The 17,393-nt window shown below is 45.6% G+C and overlaps 1 protein-coding gene across 1 annotated transcript in view; it reads right to left on the bottom strand.

Moving 5' to 3' along the window:
- HLCS (holocarboxylase synthetase) overlaps positions 1–17,393 on the bottom strand; it is a 191,832-nt gene that overhangs the window by 157,863 nt on the left and 16,576 nt on the right. The window contains exons 3-5 of the mRNA XM_065875914.1: positions 17,070–17,232; positions 14,538–15,484; positions 9,352–9,534 (exon numbers count right to left, since the gene is read on the bottom strand). Of these exons, the coding sequence (XP_065731986.1) occupies positions 9,352–9,534; positions 14,538–15,484; positions 17,070–17,232 (1,293 nt within the window). The remainder of the gene's footprint in view (positions 1–9,351; positions 9,535–14,537; positions 15,485–17,069; positions 17,233–17,393) is intronic.

The following is a 17,393-nucleotide window of genomic DNA, read 5'->3' on the forward strand; positions in this document are numbered from 1 at the left end:
AAAATACAGCCCGTACCAAAGCTGAAAAGCCTCTCCCCACCCACAAAAAAAAAAAAAAAAAAAGGAATAAAATGAAGGCAGCAAAGGAAAACATTCCAAGTATTATTTCTTTTGCATTTCAACACCAAACTCATCGTGTCACCTTTGCCATACATATTACGTTTGATAACAAGAAGTCGGTTAAAATGAAGCAAAAATTTCTAGTTTAGGTGAAGGGCAAAGGAAGAAAGAAAGGAGAGAAAGAGGTATATGAAAGACCCTTAAAAGCCTTCATAGCTATAAAAGCTTTTAAATGTTTGCTTTAATCTGCCATCTGCTCTTTAGCTGGTGCCGTATTGTAAAACAGCTGCCCCCGACACCGCGTCAGCCACAAGTCAAAATCTATTCAGGACTGAAGAAACCGTTTTCTCCCAACAAGAATTGCTCAGACAGTCTATTAGAGAGACAGATCAGTAAACATCTGGTCTGATGATCCGTAATGCTCTATTAGAATGAACAAGATTTGATAGACTCATAAAGATGGCAGTGATTGGGTTTATGAGAAACGATACATGGAAAGCCTCACAAAGTACATTCAAGCCGGTGTTGAAGTATGAAGAAAAGAGGAGGTATACCCTTAACTCAGCAACACCCTGGTTTTTGTTAAGAAACAATTTATGGCTTAATGGAATCCTTTAGAAAACTACAGTCATCCCTCGGTATCCATGGGGGATCAGTTCCAGGACCCCCCCAGGACACTAAAATCTATGTATACTCAAGACCCTTATATAAAATGGTGTAGTCCAGTAGCTGTACCCGCAAGTTCTGAATCCATCCATGGTTGGTTGAATCCACAGATGAGTAACTCGTGGATACTGAGGCTGATGCTATTAGAAGAATAATGAGCTCTGTGGAGAACAGCCATGTCATGCCAATGGTAAAGCAAGGCTAAGTCCAAAGTCTCTTTTTTTAACATCTTTATTGGAGTATAATTGCTTTACAATGGTGTGTTAGTTTCTGCTTTATAACAAAGTGAATCAATTATACATATACATATGTTCCCATATCTCTTCCCTCTTGCATCTCCCTCCCTCCCGCCCTCCCTATCCCACCCCCCTAGGTGGTCACAAACCACCTAGCTGATCTCCCTGTGCTATGCGGCTACTTCCCACTAGCTATCTATTTTACGTTTGGTAGTGTATATATGTCCATGCCACTCTCTCGGCCCTTACCATAGTGCCTATCCTATTCTATAAATATTTGTTGAACAGTGTGGAGGTATAGGAAGAGATACTCATTTCTATAGAGACACAGTCTGTTAACCTCTATTTTTTTTCTCTTTCAATTCTTTTATTGACTTTTTTTTTAGCTCTACAGAGGTATAATTGACATACAGAAAATTGTACACATTTAATGTATAGGCATACCTTGGAGATAGTGTAGGTTTTGTTCTAGACCACTGAAATAAAGTAAATACTGCCATAAAAAAAACTTGATTGCTTTTAATTAACTTTGATTTTTCTGTCTCATCTTTTGATGTCTACAGAAGAAAACAATAACAAATCATTTAATAATGTCCCAGTCCTTTCTACTGGGAAATACAACCAGACAGACTTCCTCATATATTGTTTTGAGTAATGTGATCCCCGTGATTTTTTTTCTCTGAATAGTGTGTTTAAAAGAAGAAAATAACAAACAATGACCTTTGAAAGATGATTTTATTGAGTGGTGGGTGGGAATTGCCAAGAGGAGAAAGGGCATATGTTTGGAAAATCTGTATATTTTAATAAATAACGATGTAAGTTACTTCCTCATATTCTTGCTAAAGAAAAAGACTCTGTTACTTGAAAAACAAAAACTGGATCAGAGCCTACACCCCACAGACAAAAATACTGATGGCTGTATGTAAGTAAGAAAGAAAGTAAATATTCCCTCTTCCTGGGCAAAAAAAAAAAAAAGCTATTCAGGGCACACCTGGAATTCTGGGTTTCTCTCTAATTTGGATCTCTAAAAACTATGTTTTGAGCTGTATTCTAGAGGAACACTAGAAGTTTCTGCCTCGCTGTACATTCAAGATTCAGAACGAGGATTAAAGGTGGAGGGAGGGAAGATTCCATGCCAAATAACTGCTAAAACAAAGGAAAGCAAAGATTTTTTTTCTTAATTGGAGAAGTCTAATTGACTCAGAAAAATACATGAGACCCTTCACTACTCCACAATCCAGTTTGCTCCTCTGAGGGGCAAGGACCCCCTCCCTACCCTCCCCGCACTGGCAGTACCACTTGAGACTCAGATGAGATCCTGACACCTGGGAAGGCCCTTGGTTAACTATAGAGCATGTGAGCAAGATGAGAAATCGTCTCTTGTTTTCCAGAAACTTCCACAGCAAGGTCTCACACTTAGCAGGTGCTCGGATGTTTGCTAAATGAAGTGGTCGGCTAGAGAAGGAAGGGTAAGTACCGTGTGGTATGACTTCGTCTAAGTTTCTTCATAAAGCAACCAACATCGAAAAAGTAATTCCCTACAGGGAAGGGACAATACAGTTTTCGACACATTTGCAGATATCAAAACTATCCTTATCAACAATACCTGTTTGGTTAGTTATCTATTTTATACATATCAGTGTATACATGTCAGTCCCAGTCTCCCAGTTCATCCCACCACCACCCACACCCCGCCTTCTAATAAAAACCTGCTATATAAAATAAAATAAAATAAAATTCAAAAAAGAAAATCCTCCCTGGAAACAAACAAACAAACAAACAAACAAAAAACCTGTTTGGGCAGGGAGGGAAAAGTTTCACAACAAATAATTTGGGGTTGACTCAAAATGAAACGTTGCACCAGGTTTTGTTTTTAAGCATACACGATCCGCCCCACAGTTCCACACCACCAAAATCACACACACGCACAACGTGGTGATTTCTGCCCAGTTTCTTTAATAACAAACCCAGTTGTCACTTCTTATTATGGTTCCATCTTGACCCAGAGGCAAAGGAACCACACACCCTCTGGCAGGATTCCCTGACTATGTCCTGCTGGCTTCGGACGCTCAGGTCTCCTCCATGCCACTAGCTACGAGCTGTGAGGAACGCCCAAAAGAATCCCAGCTTTACTGCTTCAGAAAGAAGCCTGTGTCCCCCAGACCCAAGCGGCGATACCCCAGGATAAGAGGGAAGGCCCAGTCCCCCCCACTGGTGGCCTCAGCAGAGGGCTGTGCACAGCGGCCCCTCCTCCTGCCCCAGGGGGTGGAAAAGGACCCGCTGGCAGTGGGTGGGGTGGAGGGGTGCCTCGGCTCTGTCCCAGCCTGCCCAAATCCACCAGCTGCCCCTCGCGGCACAAACCCCTGTGACCAGCCTCCTTCTTTCTGCCATTTCCCTGGCTGAGATAAAAATAGCAACAGAGCCCAGAGAAACGGAAACAAGAGGGTGAGTTTCTGGACCAGCTGGACTTTAGGTTCTGCCAGGGAAAGAACTGTGGCTTTTCTATAAAATCAGCGTCGCTCACAAACATGCAGGTGTCCCCCGCAGGAAAGGTGTATCCTTCCTAACTTACGGTCACCACAGAGGGTGGGAGGGAGTAGTGGCCGCCCAGCAATCCCGCTCCACAGACCCTGGGCCCCTGAGTGGCTCTTGAGTCTCTGGCTCTAGTCACACCTCCAGAAAGGAAGTTATCTGTTTGAAAGCACTCCCCCCGGAGATGTCAGCATACATATATGGTCTCCTTTGACAAACGGTTCAAAATAGTTCGATAGTCAAGAAAGTGCTACATCCAAGCAGGGGTGGGGACGTTAGAATTAGGAACAACCACCAGTAGCCACCTTCCAGCTGCGGGAGCGAATGGACGGCTGAGGCCCTGAGACGCACACATGCCCACCTGAGGGCTCAAAAGTAAACCTAATAGTCATAGCCAGAGTAAAGCCATTTACTAACAAAGCCAACCCTTTTAAAATAATTAATATAGGTGTCAAATATTAAATAAAACATCAATATCTACACGAGGGTCCTTGCCTTTTAACATTCAAGTTTTGACCATTTATGGGATGCCTTCAAAGTCCAATGACATACAGTAATTTGTTTTTTAATTTTTAATAACTGCTTTTGCTCATTATAAAATTAATACATGTTCATAACAGAGTATTTGGAAAGTACAAAGAAATTTTTAAAATTTAATAAAATCACCATTAAGTCTCCAAGATTTAATGCTATTTTGTTGCTACAAAATAGCAACAAGATTCTACGGTTAGGCAAACCAACAAAGGTTACATACACTTCCTTGTGTAAGTTATGCACTTAGCATCCAACTTTTGACGAGACGGATGGACCTGTCCATGGCATCAGAAGGTTTAAAGTGATGCCTCCTGACATCAAACGGGACTCCTGTGAGTGACTGCAGTTTGCTCCCAAATGAATACACTTAGAAAAAAACTGCAGGGATGAGGTTACATTTCTCAGAGAGCTCATTTCATAAAATAACAAACAAAACAAAACAAAAAAAACACATAAATTTGGGGCTTCCCTGGTGGCGCAGTGGTTGAGAGTCCACCTGCCGATGCAGGGGACGCGGGTTCATGCCCCGGTCCGGGAAGATCCCACATGCCACGGAGTGGCTGGGCCTGTGAGCCATGGCCGCTGAGCCTGTGCGTCCGGAGCCTGTGCTCCGCAACGGGAGAGCCACATCAGTGAGAGGCCCGCGTACCGCAAAAAAAAAAAACACATGAATTCGTAAAAGAGCTTAGAAAAAAAATACTGTCACTGTTTTCGTATCTCCTTTTCGTAAATGAGGCTGATGTGTCACCATAGACTGCTGACATTTTGCTAAAACTTGAGCCTGAATCTCACCAAAGGAAACCCAGACCACAGTGGAATAGATAGGAAATCAGATATTCAGAGCTTGTTGAAATATATCCCCCATATATACTGTATTTCCTTCCAGTCTTTTTTCTATGGACATATGTGTGTGGTGTATGTGTGCTCATGCACTTTATGGTTTACAACATATCATAATTTTGTGGAAGACTGAATTTCAATCCTGCCCCTGGGAGATTCAATTAAATGGGAAGACCTCGGTCAGAGAAGTCCAGCTGGGCCACCCAGCATCTGCACCTCAGTGGAGCCTTGTTTCCCCATGGTGTCATGCATGGTGACACTTATAAAGTCACACGTGACTGGATTTTATAGCGAAATCACATGCTACTGTGGTGCCTGGGTGTCAACGAAGGTCTCAGAAACACACCTCCAGCAAATGCCAAGGGCTGACTGTACTTTGGGTGAATGTTTTTTTTTCTACTTGGTTCACATGCTATCTTTTTTCCATTTATATCACTGTAATATGGAAGCACATAGATGCCTCATAAATCTTCTGTGCTATTTGGTATAAAGAGCGAGTCTCCAGGCACCAAACTGTATAAACACAGCTGGTATGCAGTAAAACTATTTAGATAACTAGTGTGTTTATTTTGTTCTTCCACAGTCTATCCTATAATAGTACCTAGTACACAGTAAATGTTTAATGAAAGATGAATATTATTAACTGTGACTATGAAATAATTTCTACAGGCCCAGAAAAAGTGCCACCGATATAATGGAAAATTACCAAATTATACTATGCAAAACTGATGTAGAGAGAAAAAAAAAGCAAGTCTCTGAAGAGCTACTTTATAGTTCTAGGATATAGTTCTGCATGCTCACCGGGCAGCCTGGCTCAGCAGCGACACCGTGTGGTGAGAGATCTCTGATCCCCAAAAGCACAGAGTATTCTACAGGAAGCAAGAAGCAGAGAGCCAGGGAGGTGGATGGACCTAGAATCTGTCACACAGATGAATTAAGTCAGAAAGAGAAAAACAAATACCATATGCTAACGCATATATATGGAATTAAAAAAAATGGTTCTGAAGAACCTAGGGGCAGGACAGGAATAAAGACACAGACGTAGAGAATGGACTTGAGGGCACGAGGTGGGGCGGGGGAGGGAGGGTAAGCTGGGATGAAATGAGAGTGGCATGGACATATATACACTACCAAACGTAAAACGGATAGCTAGTGGGAAGCAGCCTCATAGCACAGGGAGATCAGCTCGGTGCTTTGTGACCACCTAGAGGGGTGGGATAGGGTGGGAGGGAGGGAGACGCAAGAGGGAGGAGATATGGGGATATATGTATATGTATAGCTGATTCACTTTGTTATACAGCAGAAACTAACACACCATTGTAATTATACTCCAATAAAGATGTGAGAAAAAAAAAAGAAAGAAAAAGAACAGCCAGCACAGGCATCTAATCCAAAAGGCAGATGAGAAACCTAAAGATGGGCCATATGTAACAGGTGACGGGATGCCAGGATCCTCTCCGTGTAACTAAATTCCATGGGGAGCAAGGAGATCGATTAAGAAGGCTCAGAATAGAAAGTACGATCCAATTCCATTCCCAATCTGGCATCCGTATCTATAATACTCAGCCACCAGCACAATGACGAGAAGGTGTTCCAAAATGTCTCGGCATCAGAAAGACGTGGAGGACTCGCCCAGCTGCCTCCAGAAAGAGCAGCACAGCTGGTGAGTAGCCACCTTTACACTTGCACAATGGTCCTTCAGAGCACTTGTATTCCAGGAAAACACACTTCTGAAACCCTGAATTCTCGCACTTCCTTCTACAGCAGATTCAGGGTCTTCTAAGAGGAGTTAACAAACATTAAGAAATAAGGACATACATATGTAACAATCATACTTTCATTCACGCACTCAGTTCCTTGGGCTCCCACAGTAAAGCAGAATTCAGAGAGAAGCAGTTGGGAGGGAAAGTAGTCCATAGGATAGATACCTAAGATCAACCAGACCAAGTGGAGGGCCCGAAATGAGAAGTGAACATCGCTCAAAATTACACTTTTCCAAAGTGTTTATATAATAAAGGGCTTGGTCGGCTTGGGGTCTGTGTGGCGTGTTTGTGTATGTGTATATAGAATAAATATTTGCTTTAATATTGTTCAAGCTTTGCATTCCCATGGTTTGTGAATGGGGGTTACCAATGAATAGGAGAAAATGTATCCTCCCAGCCCCAGGCAGTTTAAAGAGCCAGAAGGACAAAAATATGAAGCATCTACTGTGTATGGTAATATACACAGACACACAATACAAAGCCTTAGGTATTTCAGGTTATGCCCATTCTAAAGGAGATGGAAAAACCTAGAATTCCAACCCTCTGCTCACAGGACAATAACAAGAGAGCAGGTCACTCTTTCCTCTCCATTGCGACGTCCAAGAGTCAGGAGGCCCAAGTCCCAAGACCAGCATGCTGACAAGAACTCATGGGAAAGGTCAGGGAGCACTGCCAGGGGTGAGCCTGGGTCTAGCCCGCTCCCTGACCTTGGAGCAGGCAGGCATCCCTCACAAGTCCAGCCTCAGCCCTCCACGCTCAGGAAAGGAGGGAGAGGGAAGGTCTAGGAGAGTGACAGCCACCTCGCCTAGGGACCAGAAACCCTCACCCTAAAGGCTCTGCCCCATCCCTCCAAGGTGGGGGGGGTCTATAAATGGGTCCTCTTTAAGTGTTGAAGCTCTGAGGGCTGGCTTTATTTTGATACTTTTTAATAAGTCACAGAACAGAGCTGTTGCTTCTCCTTCTATTAACACATAAAACAGAGATAAATGATGTGGAGCTTTGAGGCCTGAGATGAAGGTGCAAACAAAAGTCATACCATTAATCCCCAAGAACACCCATTAAGAAGAGGGCAGGGCTTCACAGCAACGAAGAGTAGCCCCCGCTCCCTGCAACCAGAGAAAAGCCCACGCACAGCAACGAAGACCCAACATAGCCAAAGATAAAATAAGTAAAATAAAATTTAAAAATTTACCAAAAAAAAAAAAAATTACTTAGTGGTTTTAGACCAGGCACCAGACCGTTATTAGGCACACTACACACTTTTAACTTATTCAATCTCCCAACAACACCAATAACATAATAATAATAATTGCACTAAGGGGTTTAATGGGGTTTTTTATTTGTTTGTTTGTTTGTGGCTGTGTTGGGTCTTTGTTGCCGTGCACTGGCTTTCTCTAGTTGCAGAGAGCAGGGGATACTCTTCGTTGCGGTGCGTGGCCTTCTCATTGCAGTGGCTTCTCCTGTTGCAGGGCACGGGCTCTAGGCGCACGGGTTTCAGTAGTTGTGGCACGTGGGCTCAGTAGCTGTGGCTCACGGGCTCCAGAGCGCAGGCTCAGTAGTTGTGGCACACGGGCTTAGTTGCTCTGCAGCATGTGGGATCTTCCCGGACCGGGGCTTGAACCCATGTCCCCTGCATTGGCAGGCGGATTCTTAACCACTGCGCCACCAGGGAAGTCCCTGGACTAAGGTTTAAATAATACAATTTACACAGAACTTCCATATATACAATTTCATCTAGTCCTCAAATAATTCTGTAAGGTATCCAAATCCTAAACGCTCTCAGATTCTATGTCTTCCCCAAGTGAGCACATCCCACCCAGAGAACTCATAGCTCTAGTCTCTTCTGAAAAGTAAGTTTGCCAAGGGGCAGAGAATAACCCCAAAGAGAATTCCTCCTCTTTTAAAACGGTTCGGATAGAGGGTATAATTTGTTCTTTTCCAGGTAAAGCAGGGAAGTTTGGTGTTTAGAGTCACCTGGACTATTAGGTATTTGCTAAAACTATACAGTTATGTCACTAAACTCACAAATTTCCCCATTTAGGGGAGACAAACAGAGATAGTCCCACAAAATAATTTGCCACAGTCAACAAGAATTTGACAGCTTGGCAAAGCAAAAAGATTGAGAAGACACACCTGGAGAATGTGGCAACCTGCCCAACCAGGTAGCAGCCACAGGCATCAAATGCAGACAAAAGGCCAGGAAAATTCCTGAACACAAGGGATCCCAACTCCATGACATTTTCCCTTTACACAAAAGTAAAAGATATCAACTGAAATCCAGAGCCCCTTTTGCCACAAGATGGCAGACTTCAGCACAAAAGAAACAAAAGTTGTGATTTCCCCATCCAAAGATTCCCCGAGGAAGGTCCAAATCAAAACAAAGGCTTTTAATCCCAACTGAATAAACTGCGGTTTCCAAATACACTCTTGACACATAGAAGAGTGACCTTTTCCCCCCTCAAGTGGAAAGGGCCACATAACTTTAAGACACAACTCCCTCTAAACTCCAATGTTCTTCTCTCCCTCCCTTACATAAAACACCAAAGAAATTAGTTCTACTTGGACAACTTTAAGACGGTTTCAAAACCTGAAGTCAAAATAGAAATGGAAAATCAAAACAGAAAACAAAATTGAGATCCACTGCAAGGCAACGACTGAGGGGTCACCGTTCTGAAGACGGGCACCTGAGGAGGTCCCTTCCCAGCCGAGCATACACTCACCTCAGCTGCCGACAGCAAGTAAAGAGGCGTTAAGGCAGGAACATGTTTTGCGTCACAGCTTAGGCCAAGCGTCGTCAGGATCTCCTTAAGGACTTCGTATCTTCTAAAATTGCTTGATTTGAGCAGGTTAAAATCCTCTTGTGTTTGCACTACTGGAGAGCTGGGAGGTAGTTCCAGGTGCACCTGAGGGAAAAAGACACCACGATGTAAATCAGAGGCACTTAGCGACATAAAGAAAAGCAGTGGCTTTACTACTTTTTCTGAAAACTTGAACATGAATCCTTCCAATTATCAACAGTATATAAACCTGGAACCTGAATATCTGGTAAGGAACAACAAGCAATAAAAAGATTCGAGGGAGGCTTCCCTGGTGGCGCAGTGGTTGAGAGTCTGCCTGCCGATGCAGGGGACGCGGGTTCGTGCCCTGGTCCGGGAAGATCCCACATGCTGCGGAGCGGCTGGGCCCGTGAGCCGTGGCCGCTGAGCCTGCGCGTCCGGAGCCTGCGCTCCGCAACGGGAGAGGCCACAACAGTGAGAGGCCCGCGTACCGCAAAAAAAAAAAAAAAAAAAAAAAAAATCGAGGAAGCCCATTAAAATCATGGCTGAAAAGATCTGGTGGAAATGACCCTGGATAGTAACTTTCCAGGTCCCGAATTTTATCACTAGTTAGTCATGGGACCTTGGGCAAGTCACTTAACGTGGTTATACGACGACAAACGTTTAGGAACATGGCTGTGCTGAGGACCCAAGTACAGTTGCTGCTGAACTGGGGGAGGCACAGTGGGTCATGCTCGAAGCTTCTATTCCACCTACTGGTCATAACTCCTGGGGACAGGAGTGGCCTTAGTCACCGCTTTAAGAGTGTTTGCAGGAATACACATAGAGGAGTGGGGTTTGGCGGACTCGAGAAAGGGCTGCCCCACCTCCCTCCTTCACCTGATAAGACTTGGAATTTCATGTATTTAGTTCAGGCTTTGTTGTACAGTTAAAATTAGAGTCGTTCTGGGACTTCCCTGGCAGTCCAGTGATTAAGACTCCACACTTCCACTGCAGGGGGCGTGGGTTCGATCCCTGGTCAGGGAACTAAGATCCCAACATACCAGAACTTCTAGCTGACTCAAACTAGAACCTTCCTATCAATGGTCTGTGTTTTGGTACGAAGAAAGGTACTAGAACTTTTGGCTCTGTTGAGATGAGATTTTAACTGGGCATTAGCTCCTGGAGGATGCCAGAATACTCAGTACTCAGAAGGGCAAACTGACCTTGTTTTATTTTACTTCGCTTTTGCCAGGGGTCAGCTGTGGGATTCTACTGCCTGCAGAGCACCCGGCTGACGTTATAAGAACATTATAATAAAATGAAAAGTATACTACTAGGGGCTTCCCTGGTGGTGCAGTGGTTAGGAATCCACCTGCCAATGCAGGGGACAGGGGCTTGAGCCCTGGTCCGGGAAGATCCCACATGCCGCGGAGCAACTAAGCCCGTACGTCACAACTACTGAGCCTGCGCTCTAGAGCCCGTGAGCCCCAACTACTGAAGCCCGCGCACCTAGAGCCCGTGCTCCACAACGAGAGAAGCCACTGCGATGAGAAGCCCACGCACCGCAACGAAGAGTAGCCCCCGCTCGACACAACTAAAGAAAAGCCCGCGTGCAGCAACGAAGACCTAACGCAGCCAACAATTAATTATTTATTTATTTATTTTTTTAAAAAAAGTATAGTGCCAGCCTTCAGGCAACTTAAAATCTCTCAATTCCCACTCAAGCCTTAACCAAAACAAAAATACTGCCCAAATATACTGTCTAAAACAATCCGATTGTTGAAAGTTGAAGCCAATCTGAAAAGTTTGCAGAGGACTGTCCAGCAGAGTCCCCACATTCCAGCGGGCCAGCTGAGGGCTGCCTGCTTCACCCACAACTGACCCTGTTGCCCACGAGCAGCAGGGGAGTCTGTCCTCTAAACAGCCCTAGAAAAGGAAGGAGGCATAAAAGCGAACTCCTTTAAGGTATACGAATCCTACTGTGTGTCCTTCTACCGTGCATTCTTACCCAAAACGTGTGCCTCTCATCTCCAGAGGTCAAAGCCAGTGCTGGGACGGACGGTCAGCATGGCAACGGGTCACGTTTAATTCACCTGAGCACGTGACTGTCCGGAGATTACCTCTTACATGTGGCAGAAGTCAAAAGAGCCAAGTTCTGTCCCCACCTGGGCCCAAGGAGGGGGGTGAGTGTGGTTAATGGCCAATGTACTCCCTGGGCTGAGTGAATACACCCAGGGTAGGGTGCTACAGAAGTCCCTGTCACAAGTGAGAGATGCCGAGGATGAAAAGGAGAGCTCCCGCTACGAGCAGGCCTCCGGATTCCAGGAGGTGAGAGAAAGCACAGCTGTCGACATTGTGGGCGAAGTGTGATTGTCGGTTTCAAGGTTAGGTGCTTCTACAACAGCAGCGAGAAGAGAGGCCGTCTGGCTCTGCACCTCAAAACGGCCACCAGGGCTTGCCTGGTGGCACAGTGGTTGAGAATCTGCCTGCTAATGCAGGGGACACGAGATCGAGCTCTGGTCTGGGAGGATCCCACATGCCGCAGAGCAACTAGGCCCGTGAGCCACAACTACTGAGCCTGCGCATCTGGAGCCTGTGCTCCGCAACAAGAGAGGCCCACGCACCGCGATGAAGAGTGGCCCCCGCTTGCCACAACTAGAGAAGCCCTTGCACAGAAACGAAGACCCAACACAGCAAAAATAAATAAATAAAATTAATAAACTCCTACCCCCAACATCTTCTTAAAAAAAACGGCCACCAGCCCATGTGTGTGCCACACCCACCCTCCTGGTCCTCTGGCTGTGATGCTGTTACCATAGTGATAGGCCCATTTCTGTAAGTTGGCTTCGTCTACAATTAAGGCATTTAGACAAGCCCCAAAGCCAAAACTAAAAACGTCTCCAGTCACAGACAGGATGGTGGGTGCTACTGGCATCTAGCAGGCAGTGCTGCTAAAACGACCCCACAACAAAGAAGGAACCGGTCCGAAATCTCAACACTGCCATGGTTGAGAAACTCTGCTATAGAAGTAGAACCACTTCTGCTATGTGATAAGCTAATTAAGAACACAAAATATTTCAAATCCATTTCACAGGCTCGATTTGCACAACTTCATGCCAAACTCCTGGTCCATTTGATAAATCGAATGTCAGCATTAACCCACAGCCTTAAACCTTCCCTGCAAAGCTGATCAGCAGGACAGTCCATCAAAATTTCCTTTTTCTGTACGACGGTGAATGCCTTGCCTAAGGTCTCAGTGTTAGCTCCCCGGCTGTGAGACCACCACCTACTGAGCAGCTGTGGTTTGTTTTGTCCTTGAAGTCGTCCTCTTACTGGGTTACATCATTGCCCCATTTATTACAAAAATGAAGGCTATGAAATTGAACAGGGGAAGAGGAAACTAACCAGCCTGTGCTAATATTTATTGGTTGACCTCGGCAGCAAGGTGTGGTAGTGACACGGGCCTGAGGAGAAAACAGTGACCCTGTCACACAGAGACTGGAAGTCATTGAAAATCAAAAATGACATTCTAATCCCCTGCATCTGATTTTTGAAGCTGCATCATATTGCCTTTTATCCTAGGGCAATGCACGCATATCAAATTTTATGACAGTAACGGGGTCAATTTAAATGGTACAGCAAGCAGATTTGCTGTGTGACTCTGAGAAATGGATCGCCAACAGTGCCGAATCAATTTTCTAGTACAAGTCTGTGCACAGGGGTGGTAAAGTTCGCTGCTGAAAGCTGAAATGCGGCTCTAGGAAGTCAGGTTTCTAAGTGGATTTTCTGAGTTAGTATAGTTACCATATTTGGAGACAAAAAGATAAGAGGAACTTTATTAGGCCTCCAAAAACTAATTCATGTAGTTTGCAGCCCACGTGAAACCTGCTTGCGTTGTACGTGTTCATCTGTGGACACGTTCGTGCCCCCTTAAAGAATGTTTGGTCAGAAAACCCAAGAGACTTAATTTCTAGGAGGGCTGGAGAGACGCACAGCATATGAAATGAAACCATACCAAAAAAAAAAAAAAAAAAGGAAACAATTCGCTAACTCAATAAAAAGATCCCTATAACAAAACAAAATCTGTTACACTCATCCTGGGAACCATTCTGGGCAAACCATCTACATCTACTTAGTCTTCTCATCAGATCATCAGGGACTTCCCTGGTGGTCCAGTGGTTAAGACTCCACACTCCCAATTCAGGGGGCCCAGGTTCAACCCCTGGTCAGGGAACTATATCCCGCATGCCACCACTAAAAGATCCTGCACGCCACAACTAAGACCCAGAGCAGCTAAATAAGTAAATATTCAAAAAGGAAAAAAAAACTTTTGCCCAAAGGCATTAAAAGATTTGCAGTAAATGATCAAGAATTCTGAAGTAGTCTATCCTGCTACCATTTGCTTAAACAAACAGAAAGCTCAAAAGAAAAAGAATGCGGGGTGGGGGTGGGGGGAGAGAGAAACAGCAGATGAATCAAAGGAGCCCCCTTAGCAGGGGAAGGGAAGTAAAATTTTCCTTTTATCTCTGTTTCCATTTTTTCTTACCTACGTATTCATTTGCTATAAATCGAAATCACTTCAATATTCTCTTATTTGAAACTGTTCTCAGCACTTAGATTTTAAGACGGACAAATCATAAAGGAATTGAGGACCTGAAGGTGTTTTCCACACTCACTATCCCAGCAGCTGGTGAGCATTCACAGAAACCGCTGACAATATTTTAATGCGATAGTTACTACTGTTTGCAATTACCACCCCAAGGCACTCAATTCCCTTCATTAAATAACAGTTCGATTATATTAACTCAAGTGTGCTTTGAGGCAAGAGAGTGGGGGACTGATGGATTTTAGAAAGAGTATTACCAGTGTATAGATCAAGACAAGAAACAAGTTCTGGCTAATTCTTGGTTAACCAGCAATCTTTAATTAGCCATAATACCTTCTGCCTCGTTCCTCCATCACAAGTATTTTGGTGAAGCGGGATATCCACAGGAAAGCCTGCTGCTCACCAGCAGCAGGAATTCCCAGCCAAAAGCCAGAAGTACCCCCCCGGCACACAGACTCTCCAACCTTGCAAAGTCCATCCTTCGAGAGCGTACCCAATCAAAGAGACCCAAAGATCCTGACACGGATGCCGGCCTGCGTACCTGGCAAAGCACAGCTTCTCCTCCACGGGTTCCGAAAGGCACCTGCACAACCATCCTGTCCTCGTCCTTGTTGTCCAGGTGGCCCTGGAGCTTGCCCAGGCTGAGGGGCTCCCCGGGGCCCCCCTCGTAAACGCAGCCGCTGCTCAGGACGCTGAGCCTCACCTGGCTCCAGTCCGCCTTGCAGAAAACCAAGCTCTGGACTGTGTCCTGCAGTGCGGCCTTCCTGGTCACCTGGAAGCCAGCAAGCGTGAAGGGCGATGACAGGCCCAGGACCTTCCCTCCCTGAGAAAGATAGGCCATGAACCTCCGGGACAGGTCCTCAGGGACAGACTCCCTTGTGGCAATGACCACCAACAGGCAGTTGTCCGGCCATGGGTCCCTGAGAGCACTTTCCAGCGGCAGGTGGTAGAGAGTGTAACAGTTGGTGTCCACGCAGTCGGCCAGAGCTGACCGGACTTGCTGGAGCCGGTCCAGGGCGTCCTGGGAGTCGGACCCCACGTAGAGAAGGATGTTGGGTGCCTTGCCCGTGAGGTTGACCCTCCTCTGTTCTCTCTTGGGGCAGAGGTCATACGCGATACCCTCCCAACCACTGCTGTAGTCGTAGGGAAGATCTGGAATGTTCTCTGCAGAGGCAAACTTGACGGATTCGATGGTGCTGTTCTCAAGCTCCAAACACTCGTGGCAGCTAGAAAGATGGAGGTGACAGTGCTCGACGGAGCCCACGCCTCTGTCGCTCTCCCCGGCAGGCTCGCCCCCAAGGGCACCGCCTTGCCCCTGCGTGGGTGCAGAACCCAGAACCTGGTGGTCCTCTCTACCTACGTGCTCCATAGCCTCCAGCTCAGGCTTGCTCTCAACAGAAGGTTCAGGCTGGAGCTCTAGGAGCTGGGCTGGCGTGTCTGAGGCCTGATCCTCAAGTTCCTTCAGAGCAGAGTCGTGCAAGTGGACAGCTAAAGAGGACAGAGAAGACAATCCATCAACCCTCCGGTTTGTCACGCAGCTCAGCTCAGAACCTCAGGGCGCTCTCTGCACTGCACGACCTACATTCCAGGGCAGCCCTCATTCCCCCCACCCCCAACTCTGAGGCCTCCTTTGGGAACCACGTAACTGCTCCCACCTGCCAGGAGAGTGCCCCTGACAATCCCGAGTAAACTCGCACGTTTCCACACCTTCCCCGTACAGACCGGAAAACCTCAGACCCCCTTATTGTCTGGTGAAGAAAGTGAGATTCGGAGAGGTGATTTTGTCCACTTGCTTATAGATTCAATTTTGTGGCTATCAATCTCCTATATGATAATGAAACTCAAAAACAAGGCACATAGCTAGAGTCTATCCACGCATGCCCCAGGAAAAAGCCACTCTCAGGACACTTCATTGGATCAACCGGGGAGAAGGATCTTGCCAGTATCTTGACCCAGGTATGGAATATAAGTTTACAATCACTGATTCAAAAAACATTAACTGAGCACTTGCTAAACATCTGGCATGGTATTAGGCACATGCATATGGCCAATGGGGAAATGAAGTGATTTTCGCAAATTTCCAGAGCTGGTGACACTCATTGGCTCAAGATACAAATGAAAACTTCCTTGTAAGTCAATTATACTTCAATAAAATAAAATTTTAAAAGTATATGTGTACATCGGCTTCCCTGGGGGTGCAGTGGTTGGGAGTCCACCTGTCAGTGCAGGGGACATGGGTTTGAGCCCTGGTCCGGGAGGATCCCACATGCCATGGAGCAACTAAGCCCATGAGCCACAACTACTGAGCCTGCGCTCTAGAGCCCGCGAGCCACAACTACTGAGCCTGCGTGCCACAACCGCTGGGGCCCATGTGCCTGAACCCCGTGCTCCGCAATGGTGGGGGGACCACCACGGTGAGGGGCCCGTGCACCGCAGTGGGGAGTGGCCCCTGCTCTCCGCAACTGGAGAAAGCCTGTGCGCAGCGACGAAGACCCAACGCCACCGGGAGTGAAATTAATTGATTAATTAATTAATTAAAATTATATATGTGTATACATATACATAAAAAAGACTTACATGGACACGGAAAGCCTACTTTTAAGCCTAATTAAGGAAGAAAATTTTGCGTGTTTCCTGAAAAAAGATGTGTCCCAAAATGATGTAGTATATATGTTTTAAGTTAAAAGAACTGTTAGATTTAGAACTTCATAGTAACACTGGCTATGCCTTCCGTTCCGTTGAACTATGGTCTAGAAACCAGTTATACTGTATTAGAATGTGTGAAATAAATATTATATGGGTTCTAAATTTGCATGCCATTTCGTGAACAATGCAATTATGGGAAATCCTTGTTTAAGAATCTGAAAAGCACTAATGATATAGTCAGGGATAAGTACCTCAAAAAAAAATAACTGACACATGTATGAATGTTATACTATTACGGTTCTATCCAAACTGCTGGCTGAATTAAGCTGCATGCAAGCATTGCCCTTAAGTCATACCGAACAACAGTCCTTAAGCTCATAACTAAGGGCATACTGCTATGATGAAAACATTTCCTAAGAAGACTTACAAACGATCTTTTGGGGTATCAGTCCATTAGCCACCTGGAGTCTATCTTCAAGGAACGCCACTCCCAGCTTGCTGAAGTCATCCACACTTGCTTTGGCGATTAACTGATAAGGATCCCCAGGTCTGCAAGCTAACGGCAAGCAACAATCCGACCACTTCACAATCTGAGAAGAAGTGGGTGAGGGAGGAGGAAGAAAGGCAGGATGAGATTTTTCTTCTCTAAAATAACCAGATACTTTACTTTTCCCTTCAACTCCCACCACTATATTACAGTCAAACAATGAATTACTGGATAGTACATTTTAACATCAAAGATGTCCTGGTT

Source organism: Phocoena phocoena, chromosome 4, assembly GCF_963924675.1.
Source record: "Phocoena phocoena chromosome 4, mPhoPho1.1, whole genome shotgun sequence".
NCBI lineage: Eukaryota > Metazoa > Chordata > Mammalia > Artiodactyla > Phocoenidae > Phocoena > Phocoena phocoena.